The following is a 27,223-nucleotide window of genomic DNA, read 5'->3' as shown; positions in this document are numbered from 1 at the left end:
GACCACTGGGAGCTTTTTCAGTTGGCTCTCATGCTCTTTCACATACCCTAGACAATGTGGGCTTTTTTGAATATTTCCTTATCTTATGGCCTCTAAGAGTGCTCCAGGCTTATCTTGTATATTCCCTACTCCAGCCTAGAATGAGCTATTTCTCTAAGGAGCTTGGTTCCTTCTAATACCATTAGAAAATGGTATTAGAAACCAAGATATGGGTGTTTGCTTCTAGGCAGCCTTACCTGACAGGTCAAGGCATATAGGCATATACCAACCAGAATATACATACACATATCTATGAACAGTTCCTGATTTAACCATGTGTATGGTTTTATATTAAAAAATGAGTACATGCTGATGTATCCAACCCTACTCCACTTTAGGGTTGGATCACATGAACCACTTTAGCGTTCCATGCTGGCTTGTCTATAGCCACCTACTCCAAGAGTGAGAAACCTGGTTCCTCCCATCTCCTGCAATTAGTTTTTCATTGTGTGTAAATATCTCACACTGGTTCACTTTAATTTCCTTTGAAATTTCAGAATGTCTAGATGAAATACAAATCAAACTATTAAAAAATGTTGAGTATGCTTTTTCAAACTCTGTTCAGTTCTTTGCTATTTAGATTCCTACAAGGGGTCAAACTTCCAGCCCACACCATCTTTAAAATCATTAGCATCACTCATCAGTATCAACAAATGCTTATTAAGTCCCTTATCTTATTTTATTAAGATCCTAGGCTATGCTGGTTCATGTACATAGCATTCAGGAAAGTCCTAAAGTGTGGTCTACCACTGACACAAGACAGATTTATATTTAACTCTCATACATGTACATCTACATTCATTTTTTAGATTCCATACCTTTTAGAATTGAGAATAATGGTTTACTGAAATTATTGTAACATACTTCCTAGCTTTCAAATAAATTATTACTTTTCAAGTTCCAATTCTGTGGTTATTAGCATTAGTATGAGGGAAAGAAGGTTAAGTGATATCTGTTACATAGTGCTCAGTAAACATTATTTTTCTCCACTAGAATACCTACTATTCATCTCAAACCCAACATGTCCAAAACTGAATTCCAAATCTCTCCCTATAAAACCCATTCCCACTCATAGCCTTCCCCACCTCAGCAAGGCCATCACTGAGCACTAATGTCAGTGCCATCTTTGATTTCTCTGTATCTCTTACCCTGAACATCTGATCTGTCAGGTAACTCTTGACAACTCTACCTGCAGAACACATCCAGGAGGAGACAGCTTCTGATCCTCTCCGGTGCCACCCCTGTGGTCCGAGCCTCCCTCTCTAAGTTCCTGAGCAAGCTGCCAACAGGTGTCTCCACATCTGCCTTTGGTCCAGAGTAATCCTGGAAAAATAGATCAGATCATGCTCAAAAGTCTATAGGGGCTTTTCATTTTCTTAGGATAGAAGCCAAAATATTTGTAATAGCCTACGACTCTTATATCTTATTACTTCTCTGCCTCATTTCCTATTCCTTTTCTCCTCCAAACCCTCTGCTTTATTTAACCCTCTTGCTGCACTTCACACTCTAGGCATGATTCTCTTGAAGGGATTTTACACTGGCTTTTCCCTCTGCTTAGCATGCTCTTCTCTGATATCTGGAGGGTTAACCCCACCTCCTTCAAATTTTTGCTCAGATACCAGAGCCTACTGTTACTATGCTATTTAATACTGCAACCTAGTCTGTACCCCCTACCATTTCCATCTTATCCTATTCAGCTTTATCATATAATTTACTCATTTATGCTGTTTATTGTATATCTCCACCAGTGAGAATTGGAGCAGCAAAAAGGGAGGGATCCTTGTTCAGATTTGTTCCCTTATGTATCCCAGTGCCTAGAAGAAAATATATGTTAACTGAATAAATGTATTATTTGAACTATGTGCTTTTTGGGTCCCCAAACTATTCCTGAATTTTAAAAAATGGAAAATTAAATTTGATGAAAAGGTATCTGATAGATACATGGGCAAAGGGTATCTATAATCTGAAGTTACTAAGAGCCTTGAATCTTGGATTCCTCATTTGTCAATGAATATAATATTGTGTTGGTCAAAAAGTTCATTTTGACTTTTCTGTAATATGGTATGAAAACCTGAACCAACTTTTCGGCTGACACAGTAAATAAAATGCTATGCATGAGAGCAGCCAATAACCATGAATTAAGGGATTTCCTAGCTCCTGGGCCTATGTAAAATAAGGCCTTGAAGAACAAGTTGTATAAGCCCTTAGAAGCTACTTATCTTACTTCCTCTGTGATGTCACTTTTCCTTTTCTCATAAGTTTGAAATGGTGAGCAGTTAAACACTGAGTATAAGAAAAAAGCTCTGTAAATATGTTTATAACGTTAAAAAAAAACTACACTGCATCAATTTTTAACAGGAATACTGACATCACAGCCAGTGAAGAGAATTTGTAAATTCAGAATGGAAGGAACTGAAAATCACTTAAAATGGGATGTTAAATGCCTGTTTTTAGTGAGACTGAATTTTGGCCCTGCTACCCATTAAAAAGATGGGAGTTTGTTTTCAAGTGCAGAGCAGCAGTTCAGGAAACTTACATGTCTGAATGGCACAGATGCAGTTTCCTTCTCGCCTCTCTGTGAAACAAGAAACCCGTTTTAAAAAAATTGTGGGTTCCATGATGTATTATCCACTTAATCCCTGGTATCATTCCTTTTCTCTAAAATATTAGCAGTTGGCTGAGAAGGCATATATTATTGGTATGGTTCATATATCCCATTGGCCAAACATTATAGGTGGGACACCCTTGAGGCTAACCAAACACCAAAAAATGAGCTTATCAACACCCTGAGGATAACTGATGGGGGTTAGGTCTGCTTCTGGGGAATTAGCCCAAATCTCAATGGTGACCTTTCATGTTATCTTTATGATTACATGACTTTTCCTTTAACTCTCCTCTTCTGCTTCTGATCTCAAACCTAGAATAGAGAAGAGGAAGATGTTTATTGCTGGCACTGAAAAATGACAAGATAACCTGTATTACTTTAACACATGAAACACGATAATTTCACGAAATATAGAGTGAAAATACTGGCTATAAAATATTCACATTAGTATATGTATTCCACTGTTATCACAGTTGAATCTCTCTGAAAACCCCAAGATAGTCCTATGTATCCTACAGCTGTTCCTTGTGCAATGTCTGCTTCTTTGTAAGGCTACCTGTGATTTATTTGCAGCAGAAAGTCTGATGAAGTTGCTTTCTTAGTTGCAAAAAATGAGCAAACTAGATAAATTTGCATTTCAATTTATAAAAGTTAACTGTAGTCAGAACAAGCCAAGTAAAATTCTTATCCCTAGAAGATGACTAAAGGAGCTAATATTCACTTTTAGGGCTTTTTCAGTACTTTACTTTTAGAACACTGATTATCATGCCAGTTCTTTTCATTGTTGTACTTACATGCTTTTCTCACACTTTGTGCCACTGTGTTTATCTTAGACCAAAGAATCTGGGAAAAGATTCAAGTCTTTTGAATGTGGATTTCCCTAAACCTCAAGTTTCCTAGATTTGAGTATGTAGAAATCAGCTGGAATCTGGTATGGTCATGATACAAAACCATAGGTTTATGTCATGTATCTGTGTACACATGTTGTATTTATATGTGGAGATATGTGTAAATTTATATGGTTTTCTATATAAAATTATCATCCTACCCTACTTAGTTAACTAATTGTAACGTAAAATATAATTTTTCTTCTCTTCCCTTAAATCGAGTAAGTCACTTGTTGACTTTTCCCCCCAGAGGTCAGCAAATATCATCAGTGCTGCCCTATGAAGCTGATTTTTGAACATTTACCTGAAATAATGCAACAGCTTAATGGACTCTATAACTTGGAATACTATTTCCAGGTCTCACTATTTGTAAATCTAGCTATTTTCCACCTCCTCTAATAAACTGTTGAAGTAAAAGGGCAGAGTAGTTTCCCTTCCCACAGAGACTGTCTAGATTATTTATTCCTCATTATCTATTAGTATTTTGAGAATGCTGTGCTGTGCTTAGTTGCTCAGTCATGTCCGACTCTTTGAGACCCCAAGTTCTGCAGCCCACCAGGCTCCTCTGTCCATGGGAATTCTCCAGGCAAGAATACTGGAGTGGGTTGTCATGCCCTCCTCCAGGGGATCTTCCCAACCCAGGGATCGAACCTAGCCCTCCTGCATTGCAGGCAGATTCTTTCCTGACTGAGCCACCAGGGAAGCCCTTGAAAATGCTAACCGTATTACAATGTTCCAGTACAATTTTTTGGCATTATATACACTGGTAGTTTTCTGTACAATAAATTATTCTCTTTATGCCTTAGAATCAGTGTTAGTCACTAGGAAAACACATAATTTAAGGAATAAATTCTGTTTCTTTGAGTTAAGTATTAGTAAAACCCTTCTTCTTTATGGGAAGGTTACCCATGGGTTATAGTACTAGAGATGGATGGACCATAAGTACCTAAGTAAAAGCCATTGCTTTGCGTTTCCCTAAGTGTAGCATGCTTCCTGTTACTGGATTTATCCTTTGTGGAGACCACTGAAAATCTATATTCATGGGATGTTTTAGGTCTGTGCCAGTGTGGTTTTTAGACCACCTGGGTGCTTTTGCTGCCCAATATCTGACCTGTCCGTTGTGAGGCTGCAGGATGGTCCTTGGACTGCTCCTCCAAAGAGATGTGCTTCAAGTTGTCCTGCTGATATGCTGTGTTCCTGTCCTGCATCTTTCTGCAGAATGAGAAATCTGTGTCAGATTTTGGCCTGTTGAGTCTTGCTAGTTTAACTGTCCTGCTGAACCCAAAGCACTGCGTACTATTCTTTAAATATTTAATATGAAAGTATCACAACAACTACTAATTTTTCCTTTATTTTGCAGAAATGTGTTACAGACGAGTGTTTCTTTTTTGAACGATTGGAGTCTAATAACTACAATACTTACCGGTCAAGGAAATACTCCAGTTGGTATGTGGCACTGAAACGAACTGGGCAGTATAAACTTGGACCCAAAACAGGACCTGGGCAGAAAGCTATACTTTTTCTTCCAATGTCTGCTAAGAGCTGATCTTAATGGCAGCATCTGATCTCATTTTACATGAAGAGGTATATTTCAGAAATTTGTTAATGAAAAAAGAAAAATGTGTACAGTGAGCTGCTCAGTTTGGGTAACTGTTTAGATAACCTTTTATCTAAGAGTAAGATATTTAACCATTGCCTTAGTTTCTTTAAAAGAAAAGACACAATAACAGCAAAAATTCCTGGAAAATGTATACATTTCCACTTTTTATATACCATTCCTTTTATCCAGTGAAACTTACTTAAAGCTACAATCTTTCATACAGTTGCTTTATTTGAAAAGAGGCTTTTAAAATGTGTACAAACAAGTTTTCTTCATGGAAATTATAGACATTAGAAAATTAAAGTCATATTTAGTCATTAACCCAAATGTCCACTACTTCCTATAATATGGCACACATTAATCTACATGTACAACTTAAACATTTTAAAAACATGTAAATATGAATTTAATCCATTCCTGTCATAGTTTTGTAATTGTCTGGCAGTTTCTTGTGATAGAGTTTATAGAACAAGCCTGTGTAAACTGCTGGCAGTTCTTCCATGGTCAGATCAATTTTGTCAAACCCTTCTTTGTACCCATACAGCAGCAGCCTTGCAACTCTGCTTGTGATGGGAGTCGTATTTTTAGTCTTGACTAGATCACTGAGATTCATCCACTCACACTTTAAGCATTCATGCTGGCAAAGATTTATGGTGAATGAATATGGCTTTAAGCGGCAGATAATATACATATCTGACTTTCCAAAAGCTCCCGGATGGGTGTGCTGTTGCCGAATACTCAGGAGGGATCGGAATTCTGATTTTATACCAGTCTCTTCAAAAACTTCTCGAACTGCTGTATCTCCTACATAAAAGAAAATATACAAATCAATAACAATTATACTTTTATAAATTTAATAAAAGATTTTCAGATAAGGAAGCATTATTATGTAAAGGTTCAAAAGGTAAAAGTTTACCCTAAGAAAAGAAAGCTTTCCCTGTAAACTCTGTCCTCTGGACATCCTGAAATAACAAAGTATTTTCTTAGCACTGTATAGCTAAGAAGCTTTTAGAATACTGAATATTTCTTTGGCTTCTACTTGCAAGCTTACCCATCTATATATATGTATTTTGGGAGTCACATATTTTTAAACTCTTCCTGCTTTATTTCCCAAAAGGTGAAAACATAAGTTGCAAAGCTGTAGTTAATATTCCTGTATATTTTTTCATTATTATCTTGTTCCTGATTATCCATTAAAACTGCCTAAACTGATAAACATTTTAGTAAGAAAAAGTGATCCATTCTTCTTTACAGAAGTCTGTAGAGCTGCAGAATGTATAGAACTAGAAAATGATTCAAATCATCCCTGCTCTCTCCTGGGACTGTCAGGCCTCTGAAGTCATAGAGCAGATTTCGTTATAACCGTTTTGTTATGCTCTTCTAGTTATTCTGTCAGTGGAATCCCACCTGGTAATTTCTGGCATTTTCTTTGTTTCTTGCTGTTTCAAAGAACTTGGATTCATTCTTCTAACACCAAAATGCTACAGTCATCAGAAGTTAAAAAAAAAAAAAACTGGCAATTTACAGAATTTTATAATATTACCAGGGTTTTCATTTCATAAAGTTGATTTTTAAATAATATGCAAATTTCTAGGACAGGATTTTTATTGCTATTAACTTATTTTTGTGGCTGCTCTTTCTAAATATCCAGATGAACCTCCTACCTGGGATTTCTGTAATTTTGTGATGCTGTCATTGTCTCCCAAAGTGTTTATGAAGAGCCCTTTAAAAAGCTGCCTTCCTTGTCTATTTTCTGGGAAGTTTCACAATTGCCACAAGTATAGATTTTTGTTCAACTATCTTTTAATGCCTTCATTTTCTTGTTTGTCAGGTTGTAAACTGTATTTGGCTTCTCAGTAGTCCTACTAGTGAGGAATAGGCAAGGAAGAGCAAGTAAACAAGAAATGTTGCAATGTTTTTTCTAATAACAGCTCTGGAAATAAGCACAGGAAAAGTAGTGTGTAAAATATGACATCTGTCTGCCATATTTGAATTCTATGTGAATGAACTTTTTAATTGAGATTTGCCAAAGATCAAATAAACATGGTTAGAAATTATATTTTTAAACTGAAAATATAAAAAAAATTTATGTTAAGAAAAGGGAAACTTGGCTTAAGAAAAATAATTTTTGTTGTATTAAAAAACTTGTATTAAGTTTGTTAAAGATTGTGGCAGTAGTCTTAAATTTTACATGTCATTTGCTGATCTGACTTAAAAATTGTTTAAATGTTTAAAAAGTTCTTTAAACATTTTAAAATGACCATGGGGGTCTTGTTTAGCTCTTAATAACACTAGTCAAGAGTTTAGCATTTAGTTCCTGTGTCTAGCCTGCTTGTATGTTATGGAAGCACAGGATGGGGCTGGTGAGTGAATCTGCCGGGCTTAGCCATCACCACAGCAGCTGATTCAAAATCAGCACTGCCTGGGTATTTTGATCCATTTAACTTGAATCATGATGTCATTAACTAGACTAAAAACTGAATGGGCAAATAAGTGCTTGTAGATCTAGAGGAACCAACCCCTTCTATATTAAGATTGAAATCTCTTTTCCAAGGATTTTATGATGAATTTAAAAATTTTAATTTAGATAAAGTTCTTTATTTGCTTGTATTATTTTAAATGTACTGTAAGTAAACTGAATAATGGTTTTATAGATTTGAAGAATATAGGAAAAACCAAGAGGGTTTTGTTTTTATTTTTGCTGGTTGAAAGATAGAAATGTTTAAAAACATCATAGTGTTTTATTTAGTTAAAGGACAGTAATGGAATGGAGTTTATATTTGTTACTTCTATTTTGTAATATTTAATAACAGGATTAGGTTGAAATAAAATAACAGGAAAAACTGTGTGGAATGTGGATTTTCCTGGTGTCTCCCCCTCACTCTGGTACACTGATGAGCTCTGAGCAGACCCCACTGCTTTACAGACCTTTGGCTATACAGGGGGTTCTCTTCCCATCAGTGCTAATGAGATTTTTTTTCTCCCCCAGAAAGGCAGCTTCTGTTTCTAACCTTATCTATAGATACCTTTGTACTCTGCTTCATTTACCTAATACTTCTCAAGGAATGAAGGATTCCAAACAAATGAGCTTCTTATTTTAACTAGTGTTTACTGCTTAAGAGCCAGTATGAACATTTGCACATTTATGATGGCGGCAGTCCTATTACATACTTTCCTAAAAACAGAGTTTAAAGAAAATAAATAATTCCTGGTTGATTTGGCTTCATCATTAACAGTAATCTATTACTGTACAGTTTCAAAACAGAAATGTACTCTACACAGACATGGTCTTTCAGATCTCTATGTCTCTTATCATTTTTAGCTGCTTTCAGAGTTTTATCACTTCTGAGGCAATGCTTCAGTTTTTCCTACTCCTAGGCAATATGGTAAATGCCAGTTGCTGCTTTTTTCTTAATTCCATATGGCTGGAGGCATTAAAAACAATCTCTGACTAGGTGGGTTGTTGTCATAACCACAAATATTTTTAAAAAGTAGTGAATTTCTAGTTATATGGACTTGAAATGTTCCGGAGTACACTCAAACCTAAAGTGTACTTACCTGGTATGGAAAATGTGTTTATTTACATTTAAATATCTCTGAAATTCAGAATATCGATGAAAACTCAAATGAAGAAAGTTATTCATTTGAGAAGGCAAGGTTCAGAAGAGGAAGTTCTACAGACTTCCTATAGACTGCTGTTTGCCCAGTATGGATTAGATAAGGATGTAAAACAGACACTTAACTAGTTCACATGATCTCATATCACATAAGGATGTGAGATAATCAAGAGTTCTAGAATAAATGGCTTTTTCTTTCTGTACTGGCACTACTACAAAATCCTTTTATTTCAACAGAAGACCTAGGGAAGTCTAAGCTAAAGGTTAGTAAGTACCTAAAAACCAAAATCTGCTATGATATATTTGAATGTAGTGAATTTATTTATAGGATGTTAGGAGTTGGCTCTATACTACGAATAGGGCATTTTCATCTGTGGAACACTAAAAAAATCATTTCAAGTATATATATACATTTAAAAATAATTTAGGACACTGCCTTCATATAAATGATGGCTAAAGAGAATAGGGGACATATACACACTGAGGAAAAACTCACAGAAAAACAGTTAAGTATTGAAATGAGTTATCTATTGATTTATTATGATAAGAACTGCACCTGACACAATGGTTTAAGGAAGAGACAGGAAAACTCAGTTTCTACTCCCAATTTCCTGTAAAATCAGTGACATAAAGAATTCTTAGATTATTTCAAACTACCCTATCTTAAATACTGAGCTCAGTAAATTGTTCTAGGAAATTATCTCTCATTTCAGACTTTCTCACATAAGACATGTTACCATCTTTTGGCATTCTGACTATCCAAAATAAATAGTGGATAAAATTTCCATAAACAGAAGAATTATACCACCACTGTTCAATAATTGCCTTTATAAATATTTCACATTTCATTTAAAAGTTTCTCCTCAACCTTGTGATAAAATGGTCAAGAATTTTTCTAATAGTTCAGTTCCAACAATTTTGCTATGCTGAGTCGCTCAGTTGTGTCAGACTCTTGTGACTCCATGGACTGTAGCCCACCAGGCTCCTCTGTCCATGGGGATTCTCCAGGCAAGAATACTGGAGTGGGTTGCCATGCCCTCCTCCAGGGGATAGTCCCAACCAAGGGATCAAACCCAGGTCTCCCACATTATAGGCAGATTCTTAACTGTCTGACCTACCAGGGAAACCCTCCAACAATTTTAGTCAAATTCAGAATATCCCTTAATGCTAACCTTAACTGTATATCCAAAGCTTCTCATTTTCAAATTAATCTAGAAGCAGTTCTAAGCCAAAAAACAGGTGTTATGCTCTGAATGGTATTATTTATACTAATGGAATACATTATAATGTTAAGTTTTGCTATTAATTTTATATCAGCACTGAATAACTTCATTGAAATTTTCTGACTTAGTCTAAACCAATTAGAAAGCTTAAAATCTCATTCTCAGCTCTAGAGCAAGAAAGTAAACACATAAATTTATTCAGCATTTTCAATTCAATTATAAATATATAAGATACCCACCAATATCTTCTCCAGGCTCTGACAGGCCTCCTGGGAACTTCCACATATTTTTCAGCTGCAGTATTAAATCAGAAAGCAAAGTTAACACAGCTTTTATTTACTAACATACACATACATAGAGATGCCACAGAAGTTACCCATAATTGATCAAGGTGGTTGAGAATTTATTTTTTGGTAACTGCCACCAATTTTTTTCAGCTTCCTTCCTTCCTCACTCCTCCCTTCTTTTCTCGGGAAATTGCTGACTTGTGAAATCTTTCCCATCTTTTTCTTTAGGAAATAGAAGTGGTTTTTTATGTTAATGTGATAAATTCTGTATGAGTGAAACAGTGGGGGGAACATCTACTGAATTTGTGTAGTTAAAAATTTTTGCTGCTAGTTTATTAAAGAATACATGAATCTTACTGATGCTGCTATAAATTAGTAGAAAAAATATATATGTAATCACTAAAGTATGCTATTTTTAATTTTCAATTTACTTTCTATATTGTGTGTCTAATCAGATATATTAAGAGTTTTCTTGTTCTCTGTGTTAATGATTTTATGTAAAAATATAACTGTCTTTCATGGGAAGTGTGAATAAAATTGATTTACATTTCTGGCTTTTTGTATACACCATTTCCTTTTTTTGGTGGGGAGGGGCAGGTGGAAGATCTGATCTAGGACTGGAGATAAATATGAAAACTTGATTTAAAATCATTCTGCAGTAGTATGGAACAATATTCTTATGGCTGACATGATTATTTTTTCCTGTTAAGAATTCTGTTATATCAATCTATCACCATGATAAAAACTGAAGAATTAGAAATTACAACATACTCATAGGTGCTGCAGCTTGGAGCCAGTACACCTCATACTCTTCATTCATAAAACAAGTTTATGGACCTTACTGGTGTGCTTTGTGGACCCACTCATTTCCTGGACAAGAGCTCCTTGAAGAATGTGTCATTTCTCAACTATGCTAGGTTGGAGACTAGTGGCATGGTTCCCAGAGTTTCCACAGACTGTTGATTATGTGGGTACAGAGTTCTGGCTTTCCACCCTTCCGTGTCTGGCTCAGACTTGAGATTAATTTATAAAGCACAGTATGTTTTTTTTAATGTAGTGATATCTCCAAGTATATCTCAACATTAATGCACTGTCATTGGGGTTCCATTTTGAAACTGTTCCAGAAGCTACATTTCTATAGAAACTATGCAGACTTTGTCTGCTAGGATATTAAACTTCACCACTATAAATTCTGCTTCTAAAAAAGAAATGTTATGAGGCAAACAAATGCTTCCCCAGAGCAACCGAAGTAAATTTTGAAAAAATCTTTACCTGGACTTGATTATAAGTAATTGGAAATAGTTGAGCTTACAGTTTATAGAGCTTATAGATTATTATAAGTTCTAAGTGGTAGGCTGAGAGGCATAAGTTTCATCATTTGAAAAACCTGGTTAATGCTGTAGATAATAAAATCAATCACTGAGGGGATAAGTCTGCCATCAACCTTTTTTTTTTAATATTAAAATTACTCCCACTATCTGGGTTTAGCTATGTAAGTAATAATAATAAATACTAGATAACATATTGAATGTCCACTATGTTCCAGACGCTATGCTATGTTTTAAGAACTGTACCCATTTACAGTAACCCCATGAGAAACTATTCTTGTTCCCATTTTTTTCTTTAAATTGAACTATAGCTGATTTATAATACTGTGTTATAGCAAAGTATATAATGTACAGCAAAGTAATTGAGTTATATACATATTTTTTCAGATTCTTTTCCATTATAGATTATTATAAGATATTGAATGTTGTTCCTTGTACTATACAGTAAATCCTTATTGCTTATTGTTCCCACTTTAGAACTAATGAAATTGAGGACAAAAGATTTAATAATTTACCTGGAGTGACACAGTCAGTGCATAGTACACTCATGGTTAAAATCAATATAATCTGATTCTAATCATCTGTTAAATTTTAAAAGTTGATTTGGTATTTTCATACTAACCTTTTACCACTATTCACTGCTTTTTCATGTACTTTTTGATCTTTTCTTCAGTTCTGACTGGAACATTCTATATAAAACCAACTAGAATCTGTTTCTTAGTCTGACATTCCTCCAGGGGTTGTGAATTTGAACTAACACCTACTTTGGTGTCAAATGTCTATCTACCTCTTGCCTATGAGTTCCCTATCTAGAATCTTCTGATTGGCATCAGATTTATTATTTTGTTAGTGATTTACTAAGATTTCCAGTATATGGGTTCATACAGTAAAAATTACTGAGGAAGGAGTAAGGTTGGGCTTTGAATATTTTTTATTTATTATCTGTTTTCATCTTTGTTTTCTATCCAATAAAAGAACACAAAACACCTCTCTGTGTCAAGTATAAAATTCCATGATCCTTTCCCTGCTAATCTTAAAAAAGAAACTTTCCACTCCCTTTTAAAATAAATATTCTGCTCAGACATTTTTGTGCCTCTTTGCCTTCTGGGTCTTACCTAGCATTCACGTATATGACTCCTCCCTACTTTGAGTTAGTGAGGTCATCTAATTCCTGAAGCATATCTGACTTTTACAAACTATAAAAAGGAAATTATCCTTCTAAAGTCATAAAAATGTGGGATTTTAAACTATAGAGTAATTCCATCATATTACAGAATGGTGAATGTGATGATAAATTTTTCCTATACATTTGCCAATTATAAATCTGATGTTTGTGTGTTTGTGTGTGCACACGCATGAGTGGCAAACAGAACAAAGTGTGGATGAGGTACAGTGCTCCCATCTATCACTGAACTGCTAGCCCAAAAAGTAGGCATTATCAACAAAGGGTAACTACTGTTTTTCAATGCATTCTTAATATTAACAGAGTGTTAGGTATTTTCTCTGTTAAGGCTATTTCAAGTTTAATTGCACTGCTGCTTTTAAACCTGTCCTGAAGAAAAACTCCCAAGTTTAGTGTTTCTAAAATAGATAAAGAGGAATGATTCGTTTTCTGATCCTTTTTCTATCAGTCCTATGGACATCTTTTGTTTTCCTAAGCAAATGATTAGCTTCAAGATCTTCCCTGCGTGTGGCTGCTGAAATCCTAACTAGGAATTTGTGTAAACAGCAGCCCCCCACCCCCCAAAAAAACCCCATTACTTTCAAGTCAGAAACTAATCTCTGAACAAGGGTTCAGACTTGCTAGTCTATTCCTTTTGGTTCTCTCGTACTATGTGACCTTCTCATTCCTCCCTTACTCCAACTTGCTCAGATACAGAGACCTCATTAGCTTTTATTTTCATTGTTCTAATCTTTAATGTTACGATTCTCACTTTTCAGAATTCAAAGCTACTGTACTTAGAAAATTCACTGAGTGCTAGGTTTCGGGCACAGAGAAATTTATGCACAATACAGTAGGCCAATCATTCTCTTTTTCCTTGTACTACTGTATTTTTCTTAATAACATTTACCACCACTTTTATATATGTTTTATTATTTGTATCTCATTTAGTTGGTAAGTCGTGTCCGACTCTTATGCAACCCCATGGACTGTGCTCCTCTGTCCATGGGATTTCCCAGGCAAGAATACTGGAGTGGGTTGCCATTTCCTTCTCCAGGGGATCCTCCAGACAAGGGGATGGAACGTGCATCTCCTGGCTTGGCAGGTGGATTCTTGACCACTGAGCCACCCAGGGAAGCCATTTGTATCTTACCTATTTGAATATAAGCTCCAGATGTAGAAACCTTGCTTTGTTCACTGATATTTACCTAGTGCTTAAAACTCATGAACTCTGTAATGTTTAGTGAATGAATGATAAGGCCCCTACCATTAATTCAGCTCTTGAGCACCAGGTTTACAATGTCAAGTCACTGTTAGGTCTTGACAGTGATGGGGCAGGAGTAAAAGAACTGTATGGGTAGGAAAGGAGAAAGGACATGTTTAAAGTATCATTTTAGCTTTGAGTCTTGAGTGTACATTTGCTTACAGTGAAGGTTAAACTTTCCTCTCTAAGACATGCTTGACACTAATGCCTGGGAGGAGTGAATCACTTAAAGAAAAACTGGCTCAGATGTCTGAAAATATGCTGATTAGTTTTTTATGGCTAATAGCTATCATCAGGGCTTCCCTGGTGAGTCAGACGGTAAAGAATCCGCCTGCAATGCAGGAGACCTGGGTTTGATCCTTGGGTTGGGTAGATCCCATAGAGGAGGGCATGGCAACCCATTCCAGCCATTCTTGCCTAGAGAATCTCCATGGACACAGGAGCCTGGCAGGGTACAGTCCACAGAGTCTCAAAGATTTGGACATGACTGAGCAACTAAGCATAGCACAGCTATCATCAACCTCAGATATGCAGATGATACCACTTTAATGGCAGAAAGTGAAGAAAAATTAAAGAGCCTCTTGATGAAGGTGAAAGAGGAGAGTGAAAAAGCTGGCTTAAAACTCAACATTCAAAAAATGAAGACCATGGCATCTGGTCCTGTCATTTCATGGCAAGTAGATGGGGAAAATGGGGAACCAGTGTCAGATTTCATTTACTTGGGCTCCATAATCAATGTGGATGGTGACTGTAGACACAAATTTAAAAGACGCTTGCTCCTTGGGAAGTATAGTTATGACAAACCTAGATAGTGTATTGAAAAGTAGAGATATCACTTTGCCGACAAAGGTTCAGATAGTCAAAGCTATGGTTTTTCCAGTAGTCATGTATCGATATGAAATTTCAGTTATACCATAAAGAAGGTTGAGCACTGAAGAATTGATGCTTTCAAACTATGGTGTTGGAGAAGACTTGAGAGTCCCTTGGGCAGTGAGATCAAACTACTCAATCCTAAAGGAAATCAACTGTGAACATTCATTGGAAGGACTGATGCTGAATCTTTTGGCCACCTGATGTGAAGAACCAACTCACTGGAAACGACCCAGATGCTGGGAAAGATGGAGAGCAAGAGAAGGGGGTGACAGAGGATGAGATGGTTACTGCCTAAGTGGATGTAAGTTTGAGCAAACTCAGGGAGATAGTGAAGGATAGGAACACCTGGCATGCTGCAGTTCATGGAGTTGCAAAGAGTCAGACACAACTTAGCAACTGAACAACAGCAACAATAGCTATCATGCTTAAATTTCACCTAAAACCAAAACAATTACGTTATAATATAACAGCGTCTCACTTTATACTTTTTATTACAACATTGAGCTATACAAGAATACTCAGTTTTCACATTTTATTGCTCCATTAGATAAATCTGGTTATAACAAAAAAATCAAAACCCTAAGTAAGAGTATCACTTCTATTTAATCCACAAAGAAACCAAAGTCTTATATTAATATAATGTGAATTTGTTCCTAACTTTTGCCAATCCCAACTGCCTAGAGGCATAAGGGGAATCATGATTAGATTCTGAGAAGCAGCACTTTCTTATTCTTGAAGAACCAGTCGTTGGCAAGACTGAAAATCAGCAAATGAAGAATCTGGGTGCCCAGTGTTCTAGTTTGGTGGTTCTCAAACTTGACCATGCACCTAAATCACCCAGAGGGCTTGTTAACACATCAATTGTTTAGAGTTTGAAATCAGGCCTGGGGGTGGAGCAGAGGTGTGAGCACGTGTGGTTTCCAAGAAGTTGATGCTATTACTGTCCCTCAGTTTAAAATTCACCCTCCATGCTCTGCCTAGTGATGCTGGAGCTGGGACTTCACTAACCAGTTTGTTTTGCCAACTGACTTCCTTAAGTCTCTACCAACAGACTGTGGGGCTGGGGGAGGAAGAAAGGAGGAAGAAAGCTCCTCCTGTCTGCTTCCTATGCCTTTCCCATGTGCCTGTGGGTCTTGTATTGCTTCAGCATGTTGCTTCATTCTGGCAATGGCAAGTCCTTCCCATAGCAACAGTCATATCCACTTTGCAGTTTTCTAGCATTTCCTACCTAAGCTTCATTGTGCCCTGTCTCCAAAGCTATCAGAAAGCTGATGCTTCATTAACAGAGGTCTGGGCCCCATGTTCTCCTGAGTTCAGAGACAACAGCAGGAGTCGAACAACATTTCTTATTAGAGACTTAATTAGCTATGGGCAGTCCCAAATGAAGGGATGCACAACCTATTAGAATGGCATAAATATGACCTTAAACCACAGACATCTAAGATACAACAAGATGTAGAAAGAAGCCTTTTCTGAGATTCCCTTTATCAGATTAAAGGGAAAGCATTCTGAGAGTGAAGCTGCCATAAATCCCTTCTAGGGGAACTTCCAGCCAGGAAGGAAATGAACGTTTAGTACCTGGTGAGAAACTGTATACATATACTTTATCAGAAGCTGCCATACCTTCTAAAGTTACTCTAGCTCCTTCACTTAATCATCTTCCTTTTCTCCATAGTACCTTTTTCTTCACACTTTTGTTCTAACCTCTCTTTTTGTACTACTTAAAGTATCACTGCTGGTACCTGAATTGAATGAAATTGTTAATCTCAGCAACAGACAATGGCATCTGTACTATATATTAAAAAAAAAACAAAAACACCTATCTCCCTAAAAACAAACCTCATTCAAGTGAAGTCTTGATCCTAATATATAGGCATTGCCATATAACTACTGACTCCCTCAAATTCAGGTATTAATTCATTTTATGCTTTCATTTGCTTTATTTTAATGAACAGATTCCTCTCTAGGCTTAAATTCTCATTCAGTTGTGTAATGATGAAAAAGTTATTCAAAGTTTTTCTGAAAAATGGAGATAATATAGGAAAATTTTTGTGGAAGTATTTTATGTCATCACAGTGATCATCATTTATGTGATTTTATTTCTATTAAATAGCAAAACATGATGGAATTAATTTTTTTTTTAGCCTGAAAAACTCAACATCAGGATCAGGAATGTGTACTATAACAGAAGAACAGGTGACTTGGGGAACGTCAAGTGTTAGCAAATGGTTAGTTATGAATTTTTAGGAGGCTGGAAGCCATAGCAGAGCTGGTGCTACCATTTTACCTGGGTTTTTAATCTTCTTCAGATATGGTTCCAAGAGACACCAAATAAACCATTTAGGAACTTATGCAGAGTTATTTATTCAAAAGTCCCCCCAGCTTAAAGGTATGACCTTCAATTGGCCCTAAAGGCAATTGATACCCCAAAGAATCTTGAGGCAGAAGATGAAAAACTCTCCACTTGTATCTTTGTAAGTAAATGTTACAGGATGTAGAATGGCTAAAACAATGCCACTTTGGATAGGTCTCTTGGAATTTTTGTTTAGTCATTAAGTCTTGGGTCTCCCTTTTTTCTTGACTACCTTGGAAAACACTAGCAATTATTTCTTTGAAAATAAGATGAGCAAAACTAGAGAAGCACTGATTGCAGTCATGATTAACTAAGAATCAGAGTTTTTTTGTCATTTATAGTGGAGTTTACACAAATTTATACATACTTTTGACCACAGTCCTGTTTTAAAAATGTAGCTCTTTTGACCACAGTCCTGTTTTAAAAATGTAGCTCAACTCAATTCTTTCCTTTTCAATTGCTGTAGTACAGATTGCTCTGCAAGTTTGATTTCTCCAAACTGAACTTGTTAAATCATGTCTTGACAGACCTTATAAGGGAAAAAAAAAACACACACCCCCAAAAACATCATGCTGTATAGGTTTGGAGTAAGACAGGTTAGCCCTAACTGCTGGGGAAGCCCTTTTCTTTTTTTTCAGACTGCAACCCAATTTTTAATATTTTTAGACTTAGGTTTGTTTTCTATGAATTTCCATGTTTTAATAAATGAGTAATTATATAAATAGATTCTTTCTTGGTTTATCTACCAAACCTGAAAAATTGCTTAGAGTGGAGACATCATGGTAGCCTGGCTGTCTTTCATCCTCTGTTGAAATTTTATTTGACAAAGTCATTTCCAAAATTGTGTTATTTTAATATCTTAAAAGTTTACCCTTTTCTTTTCAACTGGTATGCTACTATACATGTACATAAGGGTATAGGGAGCATTACAGTACTGGGGTATTTAATTTGTGATCACCAAATCTAACTCAGTTTCATAAATGGTGCAAATTAGGTCCCCAGAGGCTCATAGATATGCCCAGAGTTGTTTCTTTGAACCCAGGTCTCCTGACCCAATTTTGTTTGTACAACTTCTTATGTCACCTGAGCATAGAAAAGAATAAATAAATTTTGGTGATACTGCTGGTTCTTTAAATGCAAGGAAAAGACAATTAAAGGGATACACTTAAAAGATAGTAAAACCTTTTATAATATCTCTTTAGAAGTGTTTTTTATATACCAAAGTATAGATTTTTTTTCAAACTTAGCAAAAGAAATGAACCAATTTATGTTACTTGTATATCCTTGTATAGCATATATACATATATGGAATCTGTCAATAATGTTTGGGCATATCATTCATCTGCCATACTGCAGAGAGTTATAATGCTTTAGTATAAGCCAATTTAACTTAACAAATTCCTAAATAAGTTATCTGACCTTAGGTACTCAATTATATATAAGCCCCTTTGGTCTAAGGGTTGTAAGACTTGAATGATAAAATAATAAAATAATGACTACAGGAACTCTTCTTTTGTGGGTTAGAATAGGATAAGTTAAAGAACATCTGGTGTCCCTCATAATTTCATGGAGAATAGGGAAATAGCTGTATGTCTTTGAAACCTGTAACTCAGTGTTTGAAATTGAGTATGAAGAGAATCGGGTCTTCTTCAGTTCAGTCGCTCAGTCGTGTCCGACTCTTTGCGACCCCATGAATTGCAGCAGGCCAGGCCTCCCTGTCCATCACCAACTCCCAGAGTTCACTCAGACTCACTTCCATCGGGTCTTATTACTTTCAAAGAAAATGAGTTAATTTAGGTTTTGACTGATTTTTTTAACAATTACAGATTCTGAAATTGCACTGACTAGACTGGTTCCACTACTACATTATCTGCATGATTTTGGGTAAATAGCCCCTCTATATGCCTTTCACCCTATCTCTAGTCTCTAGATCTAGCAATTTACCCTATGGTAAAAGATCCTTGTGTGATAAACAACAGAATATAATCATGAATATAATTTCTTATTCACCTTGTCTCATTACCATAATTTACACCTCAAAGCATCATTCCATCTGCAAGTAATATATTTCTTTAAAATATTCTATAATTCAGATTTCCATTTAGATAAAGTTCTCCTCTTCCTCTTTTCTCAACCATTGTAACCTTATGGTATACCTCATTAAATTATTTTCTCCCTTCAGTGAAAACTCCCTCAGAACTCAAACTATTATAATAATGCAAATACAGATGGAGCAAAATTAACATATTAAAAGAAAAGGATAAAAAATACATATGGATCCAGGCTGAGATAATACAAAGCAAAAACCACGTAACACTATGCTATGAGGAGGACCCTGAGTGCACCCTGGCTCAGGTTAACTGATGTTTTCAGACATCCCAGATGTTCTCAGTGTCCTGCACTTTAATATAGTTAACTGCTCCATTAAAGATGTTTCTATGTCTATTTCTGTTCGTTCAAAACAGTCTATAGCAACTTTGACTCCTAATCCTGAACGTGACAATAAAGCAGTACCGTATTATGTTTTTAGTCAAGTCATAGATTATAACAAGTATATTCAGCTCTTACTTATCTGTTTAAAACCAGGCATTTAGGGAGCTAAGCAACATAACTGGTTGGAGATTTCAGATATATCATTTAACTATCCTCTGCTTCAGTGAGAAAGGATCCCTAAAGCTACTGACAAAAGAAAGATCTTCAATTAAAAACCAAGCAGGCTGACTCAGTGGTGGGCTGGTGAAGAACCCTTGCCCACAAAATCATCTGTAACACTCCAGTTTTCTCTCCAAGACCAGGCTGTTCCTGACCCACCATTATAACACAACCAGGGTTAACATCAGAACATGAAGTCGAATAGACACTAATTCAAAACTACTTTTGGAACAAATGTCAGATTTTGATCTGTCAGTGGTTCCATAGTGCAGTTGTCTTACAAAGCAGAAGCTCTGCATCACAACACTTGACTTTTCCTCCATTGAACGTACCAAGTTAAACTGCTAAAGTAAAATAAGGCCTGAAAGAAGTACTGCATCTGAAATTATAATTAAGGCTAAATAAATATGGCTGGTTTGTGGTTCAAACTAATGTGCCAGTGATTATGTTAACCAACAGTTTCACTTTTTGTCCTATGTGCCTGTTTGTGAAGATGGTTCTCTCTCTCCTCCCAAGACCAGCATTCCCAGATGTGAGAGTGAGGCCTCCTTCATGGCTTTGGACTGGATGCATATGTGGTGGCGCTCAAAGGTTAACTTATCAGCACAGCGTTTTTCACGACAGAGTGCAAAAGACCAGGAATGGGCGTTTGCATCACAGTCAGGTCACCATGAAAGTATTTTCTATGAAGATGAACATCTTATCCACCCCCACCTTCTACTTCCATGTCAAATCCACCAACAGTTAGGTGGATCGATACTGAAAGTCATTCCAAAGCCAAAGAGCTTGCCAAAAGCCAGACCCCTCTTCATGAACCAGTTGCTGCTCCACAAGTGGCAGAACATCCTGACTGGCACAAATGATGGCAGGGTTGTAAAGACAACACCACAGGGTCAAACACCCTTCTTACTTGGTTCAGCATTTAACTGGCAGCTGTTAAGGTATTCAGCTGATAAATATGTATCAACATCACAAAAAACATGAAGACCTTTCCCTATTTCTCAAGCTCAGACACCTACATTCAGTCCTTATCTATGATTAAACTCTTCATTCAATGAGACCAAAAAGATGTAATTGTGAAAATTAAGACTTATCTGCTACAGATTTTAGGCTAGAACAGACTCTAGATTAGTCCTTCTTTACAAAATACATCACTATGAGATGAATTCTCTAGTCCTGATGCATATATTTATACCCCTGAAGTTCTGCATAAACTGTGCCAATACTTGAGTTCTTTTAGCAAGTGGCAAAATAAATATTAATCGTGGCTCTAGTGGTCAATCATCTGATTCTTCACTTTCATGAGAGGTCGAAAAGGGTGGGAAGAGGATCAATCACGTGTCTATACACTGTAAGATCTGTTTTCTTCAAAAAAGAGTTGATAATGTGTGCCCATCTCTCAGTGTAATAATACCCTTCTATGATGTCATCTTCATTAAATATTAGTTTCTCTCCAAGAGGACCATCCTCATCTTCCTATTCATCATTTTCATCTTCATGATTAATGTCCTCTAAGCAAGCTTCAATAATTACTACCAATTCATCTCACTTCAGTTCAGTCACTCAGTCGTGTCCGACTCTTTGCGACCCCATGAATTGCAGCACGCCAGGCCTCCCTGTCCATCACCAACTCCCAGAGTTCACTCAAACTCACGTCCATCGAGTCGGTGATGCCATCCAGCCATCTCATCCTCTGTCATCCCCTTCTCCTCCCCAAATCCCTTTCAGCATCAGAGTTTTTTCCAATGAGTCAACTCTTTGCATGAGGTGGCCAAAGTACTGGAGTCTCAGCTTTAGCATCATTCCTTCCAAAGAACACCCAGGACTGATCTCCTTTAGAACGGACTGGTTGGATCTCACTTATCTTTCTTTTTAAAATTTATTTATTTTTAACTGGAGGATAATTGCTTTATAATATTGTGTTTCTTTCTGCCATATATCAACATGAATCAGCCATAGTATAGGTATGTCCCCTCCCTCTTGAGCCTCCCTCCCACCTTCCACCCCTACTTCTCTTTTCTAACAGGCTTTTCCTTAGGATAGTGAATTAGATTCATTATCAACTGCAATACTTTCATTGCAGTAAAACATTCAAAGGGGATGACTCCATAAGGTAGTCTGGCTCCTATGCTAACTTCAGCTTTGTCAATTTGAGAATGAAGAGACTCCAAAAGATCCTAGGTACTTGTTCCTTATTGCCTTGATAGCCTTTGCTATTAGCCCCTATAATACACTCTAACAATAACATCTTCTCACTCATTTCCTGTAATTCTTCTTTTAATTGGGACATTTGGCCTTTCATACTGGTTGCCCAGTTTGATAATGTTCTCACTTATGTAGGAGGGTTTGATAAAACTCTGCCATAACTTTCCATAATGATACTAGTAAGAGATGCATTTCCAGTCTTGGGGGCACATTCCATAAAGTACAGAAATAATAAACTGGAGACTAAAGAGAGACCTAACAGCAGCCAGTAGGTCCTGCTGTGAAGAATCAATCATTTTCTAGGCATTCTTATTAATGTGAACTTGCCTAATGAGATAATTTCTTTCCAGCAAAAGGTTATCAAAAACTACAAGAGTCAAGGAAAGGCATTACATAATGATCAAGGGTTCAACCCAAGAAGATACACAGTTGTAAATATGTATGCACCCAACATAGTAGCATCTCAATATATAAGGCAAATGCTAACCACCATAAAAGGGGAAATCAACCGTAACACAATTAATAGTGGGGAAAATTAATACCCCACTAACAGCCAATGGACAGATCATCAGGAAGAAAATTAGTAAGGAAACACAAGCCTTAAATGACACATTAGACCATACAGACTTGACTGATATGTTCAGGACATTCCATATGAAAGAAGCAGAATACATTTTATCCTCAAGAGCACATGAAACATTCTCCAGGAAAGATGACATGCTGGGCCACAAATAAAGCCCTGGTAAATTTAAGAAAACTGAAGTCATACCAAGCATCTTTCCTGATCACAACACTATGAGATTGGGAATCAACTACAGGGGAAAAAAAGAAACTGTAAAAAACACCAATATATGGAGGCTAAAAAGCATGCCACTAAATAACCAAGGATCACTGAAGAAATCAAAGAGGAAATGGAGAATAAAAAACGTAGAGACAGATGGCTATGAAAACAAGGCAATCCATAACCTATGGGACACGACAAAAGCAGTTCTAAGAGGCAAGTTTATAGCAATACAATCTTACCTCAGGAAACAAGAAAAATCTCAAATAAACAACCTTACACTTAAAACAACTAGAGAAAGAACAAACAAAAGCCAAAGTTAGTAGAAGGAAAGAAAGTATAAGAATCAGAGCAGAAATAAGTGAAACAGAGACAAAGGAAAAAACATCAAACATCAGTGAAACTAAAATCTGGTTCTCTGCGAAAATAAACTGATGAAACCTTTAGCCAGACACATCAAGAAAGGGAAAGGTCTCAAATCAATACAATTAGAAATAAAAAGCAGAAGTTACAATGGACATCACAGAAATACAAAGGATCCTAAGAGGCTACTACAAGCAACTATACGCCAATAAAATGGACAACCTAGAAGAAATGGACAAATTCTTAGAAAAGTATAACTGTCCAAGACTGAACCAGGATGAAATGAAAAATATAAACAGACCAATCACAAGGACTGAAATTAAAATTATGATTAAAAATCTACCAACAAACAAAAGTTCAGGATCAGATGGCTTCACAGGTGAATTCTATCAAACACCTAGAGAATAGTTAACACTTGTTCTCAAACTCTTCTCAAAAATGCAGAGTAAATAATAATCCCAAGCTCATTCTACATAGCCATCATCACCCTGATACCAAAACCAGACAAAGATACCACAAAAAAACTTTTACAGGCCAATAGCACTAATGAACATAGACACAAAAATCCTCAACAAAATACTAGCAAACTGAATCCAACAGTGGATTAAAAGGATTATACACCAGGATCAAGAGAGATTTACTCCAGAGATGCAAAGATTGTTCAATATGTGCAAATCAATCAGTGTGATACACCATGTTAACAGACTGAACAATAAGCATCATCTTAAGAGATGCAGAAAACACTTTTGATTAAATTCAACATCCATTTATAATAAGAAACACTCCAGAAAGTGGGCATGGAGCTAGGGAACTTACTGCAACATAATAAAGGCCATTTATGACAAACCCCTGTCAAACTCCTTTCTCCAGAGGATGAGATGGTTGGATGGCACCACCGCCTCGATGGACATGAGTTTGAGCAAGATCCAGGAGATGGTGAAGGACAGGGAAGCCTGGTGTGCTGCAGTCCATGGGGACTCAAAGAGTTTGACATGACTAAGTGACTGAAAACAATGAAAAAACCCAGAGCAGAGTCTTTTCCAGTGAGTCAACTCTTCACATGAGGTGGCCAAAGTACTGGAGTTTCAGCTTTAGCATCATTCCTTCCAAAGAAATCCCAGGGCTGATCTCTTTCAGAATGGACTGGTTGGATGTCCTTGCAGTCCAAGGGACTCTCAAGAGTCTTCTCCAACAGCACAGTTCAAAAGCATCAATTCTTCGGTGCTCAGCCTTCTTCACAGTCCAACTCTCACATCCATACATGACCACTGGAAAAACCATAGCCTTGACTAGACGGACCTTAGTGGGCAAAGTAATGTCTCTGCTTTTGAATATACTGTCTAGGTTGGTCATAAAGTAATGTCTCTGCTTTTGAATATGCTATCTAGGTTGGGAAAGCTCCATGCCCACTGTCTGGAGTGTTTCTTCCAAGGAGTAAGCGTCTTTTAATTTCATGGCTGCAGTCACCATCTGCAGTGATTTTGGAGCCCCCAAAAATAAAGTCTGACACTGTTTCCACTGTTTCCTCAACTATTTCTTATGAAGTGATGGGACCAGATGCCATGATCTTTGTTTTCTGAATGTTGAGCTTTAAGCCAACTTTTTCGCTCTCCTCTTTCATCAAGAGGCTTTTTAGTTCCTCTTCACTTTCTGCCATAAGGGTGGTGTCATCTGCATATCTGAGGTTATTGATATTTCTCCCAGCAATCCTGATTCCAGCTTCTGTTTCTTCCAGTCCAGTGTTTCTCATGATGTACTCTGCATAGAAGTTCAATAAGCAGGGTGACAATATACAGCCTTGACGGACTCCTTTTCCTATTTGGCACCAGCCTGTTGTTCCATGTCCAATTCTAACTGTTGCTTCCTGACCTATATACAGGTTTCTCAAGAGGTAGGTCAGGTGATCTGGTATTCCCATCTCTTTCAGAATTTTCCACAGTTTATTGTGATCCACACAGTCAAAGGCTTTGGCATAGTCAGTAAAGCAGAAATAGATGTTTTTCTGGAACTCTCTTGCTTTTTCCATGACCCAGCGGATGTTGGCAATTTGATCTCTGGTTCCTCTGGCTTTTCTAAAACCAGCTTGAACATCTGGAAGTTCACGGTTCACGTATTGCTGAAGCTGGGCTTGGAGAATTTTGAGCATTACTTTACTAGCATCTGAGATGAGTGCAATTGTGCGGTAGTTTGAGCATTCTTTGGCATTGCCTTTCTTTGGGATTGGAATGAAAACTGACCTTTTCCAGTCCTGTGGCCACTGCGGAGTTTTCCAAATTTGTTGGCATATTGAGTGCAGCACTTTCACAGCATTATCTTTCAGGATTTGAAATAGCTCAACTGGAATTCCATCACCTCCACTAGCTTTGTTCGTAGTGATGCTTTCTAAGGTCCACTTGACTTCACATTCCAGGATGTTTTGCTCTAGATGAGTGATCACACCATTGTGATTATCTGGGTGGTGAAGATCTTTTTTGTACAGTTCTGTGTGTTCTTGCCACCTTTTCTTAATATCTTCTGCTTCTGTTAGGTCCATACCATTTCTGTCCTTTATTGAGCCCATCTTTGCATGAAATGTTCCCTTGGTATCTCTAATTTTCTTGAAGAGATCTCTAGTCTTTCCCATTCTGTTGTTTTCCTCGATTTCTTTGCATTGATCACCGAAGAAGGCTTTATCTCTTCTTGCTATTCTTTGGAACTCTGCATTCAGATGCTTATATCTTTCCTTTTCTCCTTTGCTTTTCGCTTCTTTTCACAGCTATTTGTAAGGCCTCCCCAGAAAGCCATTTTGCTTTTTTGCATTTCTTTTCCATGGGGATGGTCCTGATCCATGTCTCCTGTACAATGTCATGATCCTTATTACTCAGCCATAAAAGAAAAAATGAAACAATGCCAAAAAACACAGATGGACCCATGGATAATTATACCAAGTGAAGTAAGTCAAATAGAGAAAAACAAATATGATGTCATTTATATGTAGAACCAATGATATAAATAAACTTATCGGCAAAACAAAAACAGACCCACAGACCCACAACAGACTTCTAATTGCCAAGGTGGGGGTAAATGTGAAGTGAAGGGATACATTTGAGGAGTTAGAGATTAATGTGTACACCGTGCTATATATAAAACAGATAATCAGCAGGGATCTGCCTTATAGCACAACATACTACTCAGTATTCTGTAACCACCTATATGGGAAAAGAACCTAAGAAAGAATGGATATACATATATGTTTAATGGACTCAGTTGTATACCTGAAATGAACACAAAATTGTAAATTAACTATACTAGAATAAAAATAGAAACTTTTTTTAAAAAAGAAGGCTGACCACTATCATCTCTTCTATTAAACAGAGTATTAGAAGTCATAGCCACAGCAATCAGAAAAAGAAAAGGTATCCAAATTGGAAAGGAAGAGGTATTTCTCTTATTATATGTAGTTGATATGATTCTTCACATCAAGTCCCCTACATATGAAAGAGTTTGAGTTCTATTCTGAGAGCACATTTATAAGTCCAATTTTTCGTAAGTCAACAAAATCAGTGTAGGTACTCAACTAATACAATCAGCTGTATAGTATTATAAGCTTTATAATTCTTGTCATACAAATAATACATAAAAAATGAACACAAAAATAAAGCATTTTTCATCTTACAGTATGCTACCAATGAAAAGGATAGTAGTACAGTTCAACAGCTGACATACACAGGCTGGCATCCAGTGAACAGGCAAGACTTACTGACTGGAGGAGTGAGAGGAGGTGGGAGTTGATAGAGCTGAAAGATTGTCAGAAATAAGAGACAGATGGCCAAGTTGCAGTTTCACTCATGCTTGACATTGATGTAAAGCTCATTCACATCTTTGAACATATGCAACTTGAAGGTTCATATGTAGGGGACTTACTGTATAGAGAAAGCCCTAGAGACGCCACTCAAAAACTACCAGAGCTGATAAATGAATTCAGCCAGGTAGCAGGATATAAGA

The 27,223-nt window shown here is 36.7% G+C and overlaps 2 protein-coding genes and 1 pseudogene across 2 annotated transcripts in view; 1 reads left to right on the top strand and 2 right to left on the bottom strand.

Annotated features, from left to right (window-relative positions):
* Nucleotides 1–5,077, top strand: part of FGF2 (fibroblast growth factor 2) — a 56,178-nt gene extending 51,101 nt beyond the window's left edge. The window contains exon 3 of the mRNA XM_068989890.1: nucleotides 4,892–5,077. Within this exon, the coding sequence (XP_068845991.1) occupies nucleotides 4,892–5,077 (186 nt within the window). The remainder of the gene's footprint in view (nucleotides 1–4,891) is intronic.
* Nucleotides 5,078–5,306: 229 nt separating this feature from the next.
* Nucleotides 5,307–27,223, bottom strand: part of NUDT6 (nudix hydrolase 6) — a 57,466-nt gene continuing 35,549 nt past the window's right edge. The window contains exons 4-5 of the mRNA XM_068989495.1: nucleotides 10,211–10,265; nucleotides 5,307–5,935 (exon numbers count right to left, since the gene is read on the bottom strand). Coding sequence (XP_068845596.1) covers nucleotides 5,538–5,935; nucleotides 10,211–10,265 — 453 coding nt within the window. The 3' untranslated portion in view covers nucleotides 5,307–5,537. The remainder of the gene's footprint in view (nucleotides 5,936–10,210; nucleotides 10,266–27,223) is intronic.
* Nucleotides 20,339–22,402, bottom strand: LOC138094062 (chondroitin sulfate N-acetylgalactosaminyltransferase 2-like; annotated as a pseudogene).

The sequence above is a fragment of the Capricornis sumatraensis genome, chromosome 17 (genome assembly GCF_032405125.1).
Source record: "Capricornis sumatraensis isolate serow.1 chromosome 17, serow.2, whole genome shotgun sequence".
NCBI lineage: Eukaryota > Metazoa > Chordata > Mammalia > Artiodactyla > Bovidae > Capricornis > Capricornis sumatraensis.
Note: the sequence above shows the minus strand (reverse complement) of the source record. Positions and strands in the feature narration are given on the sequence as shown.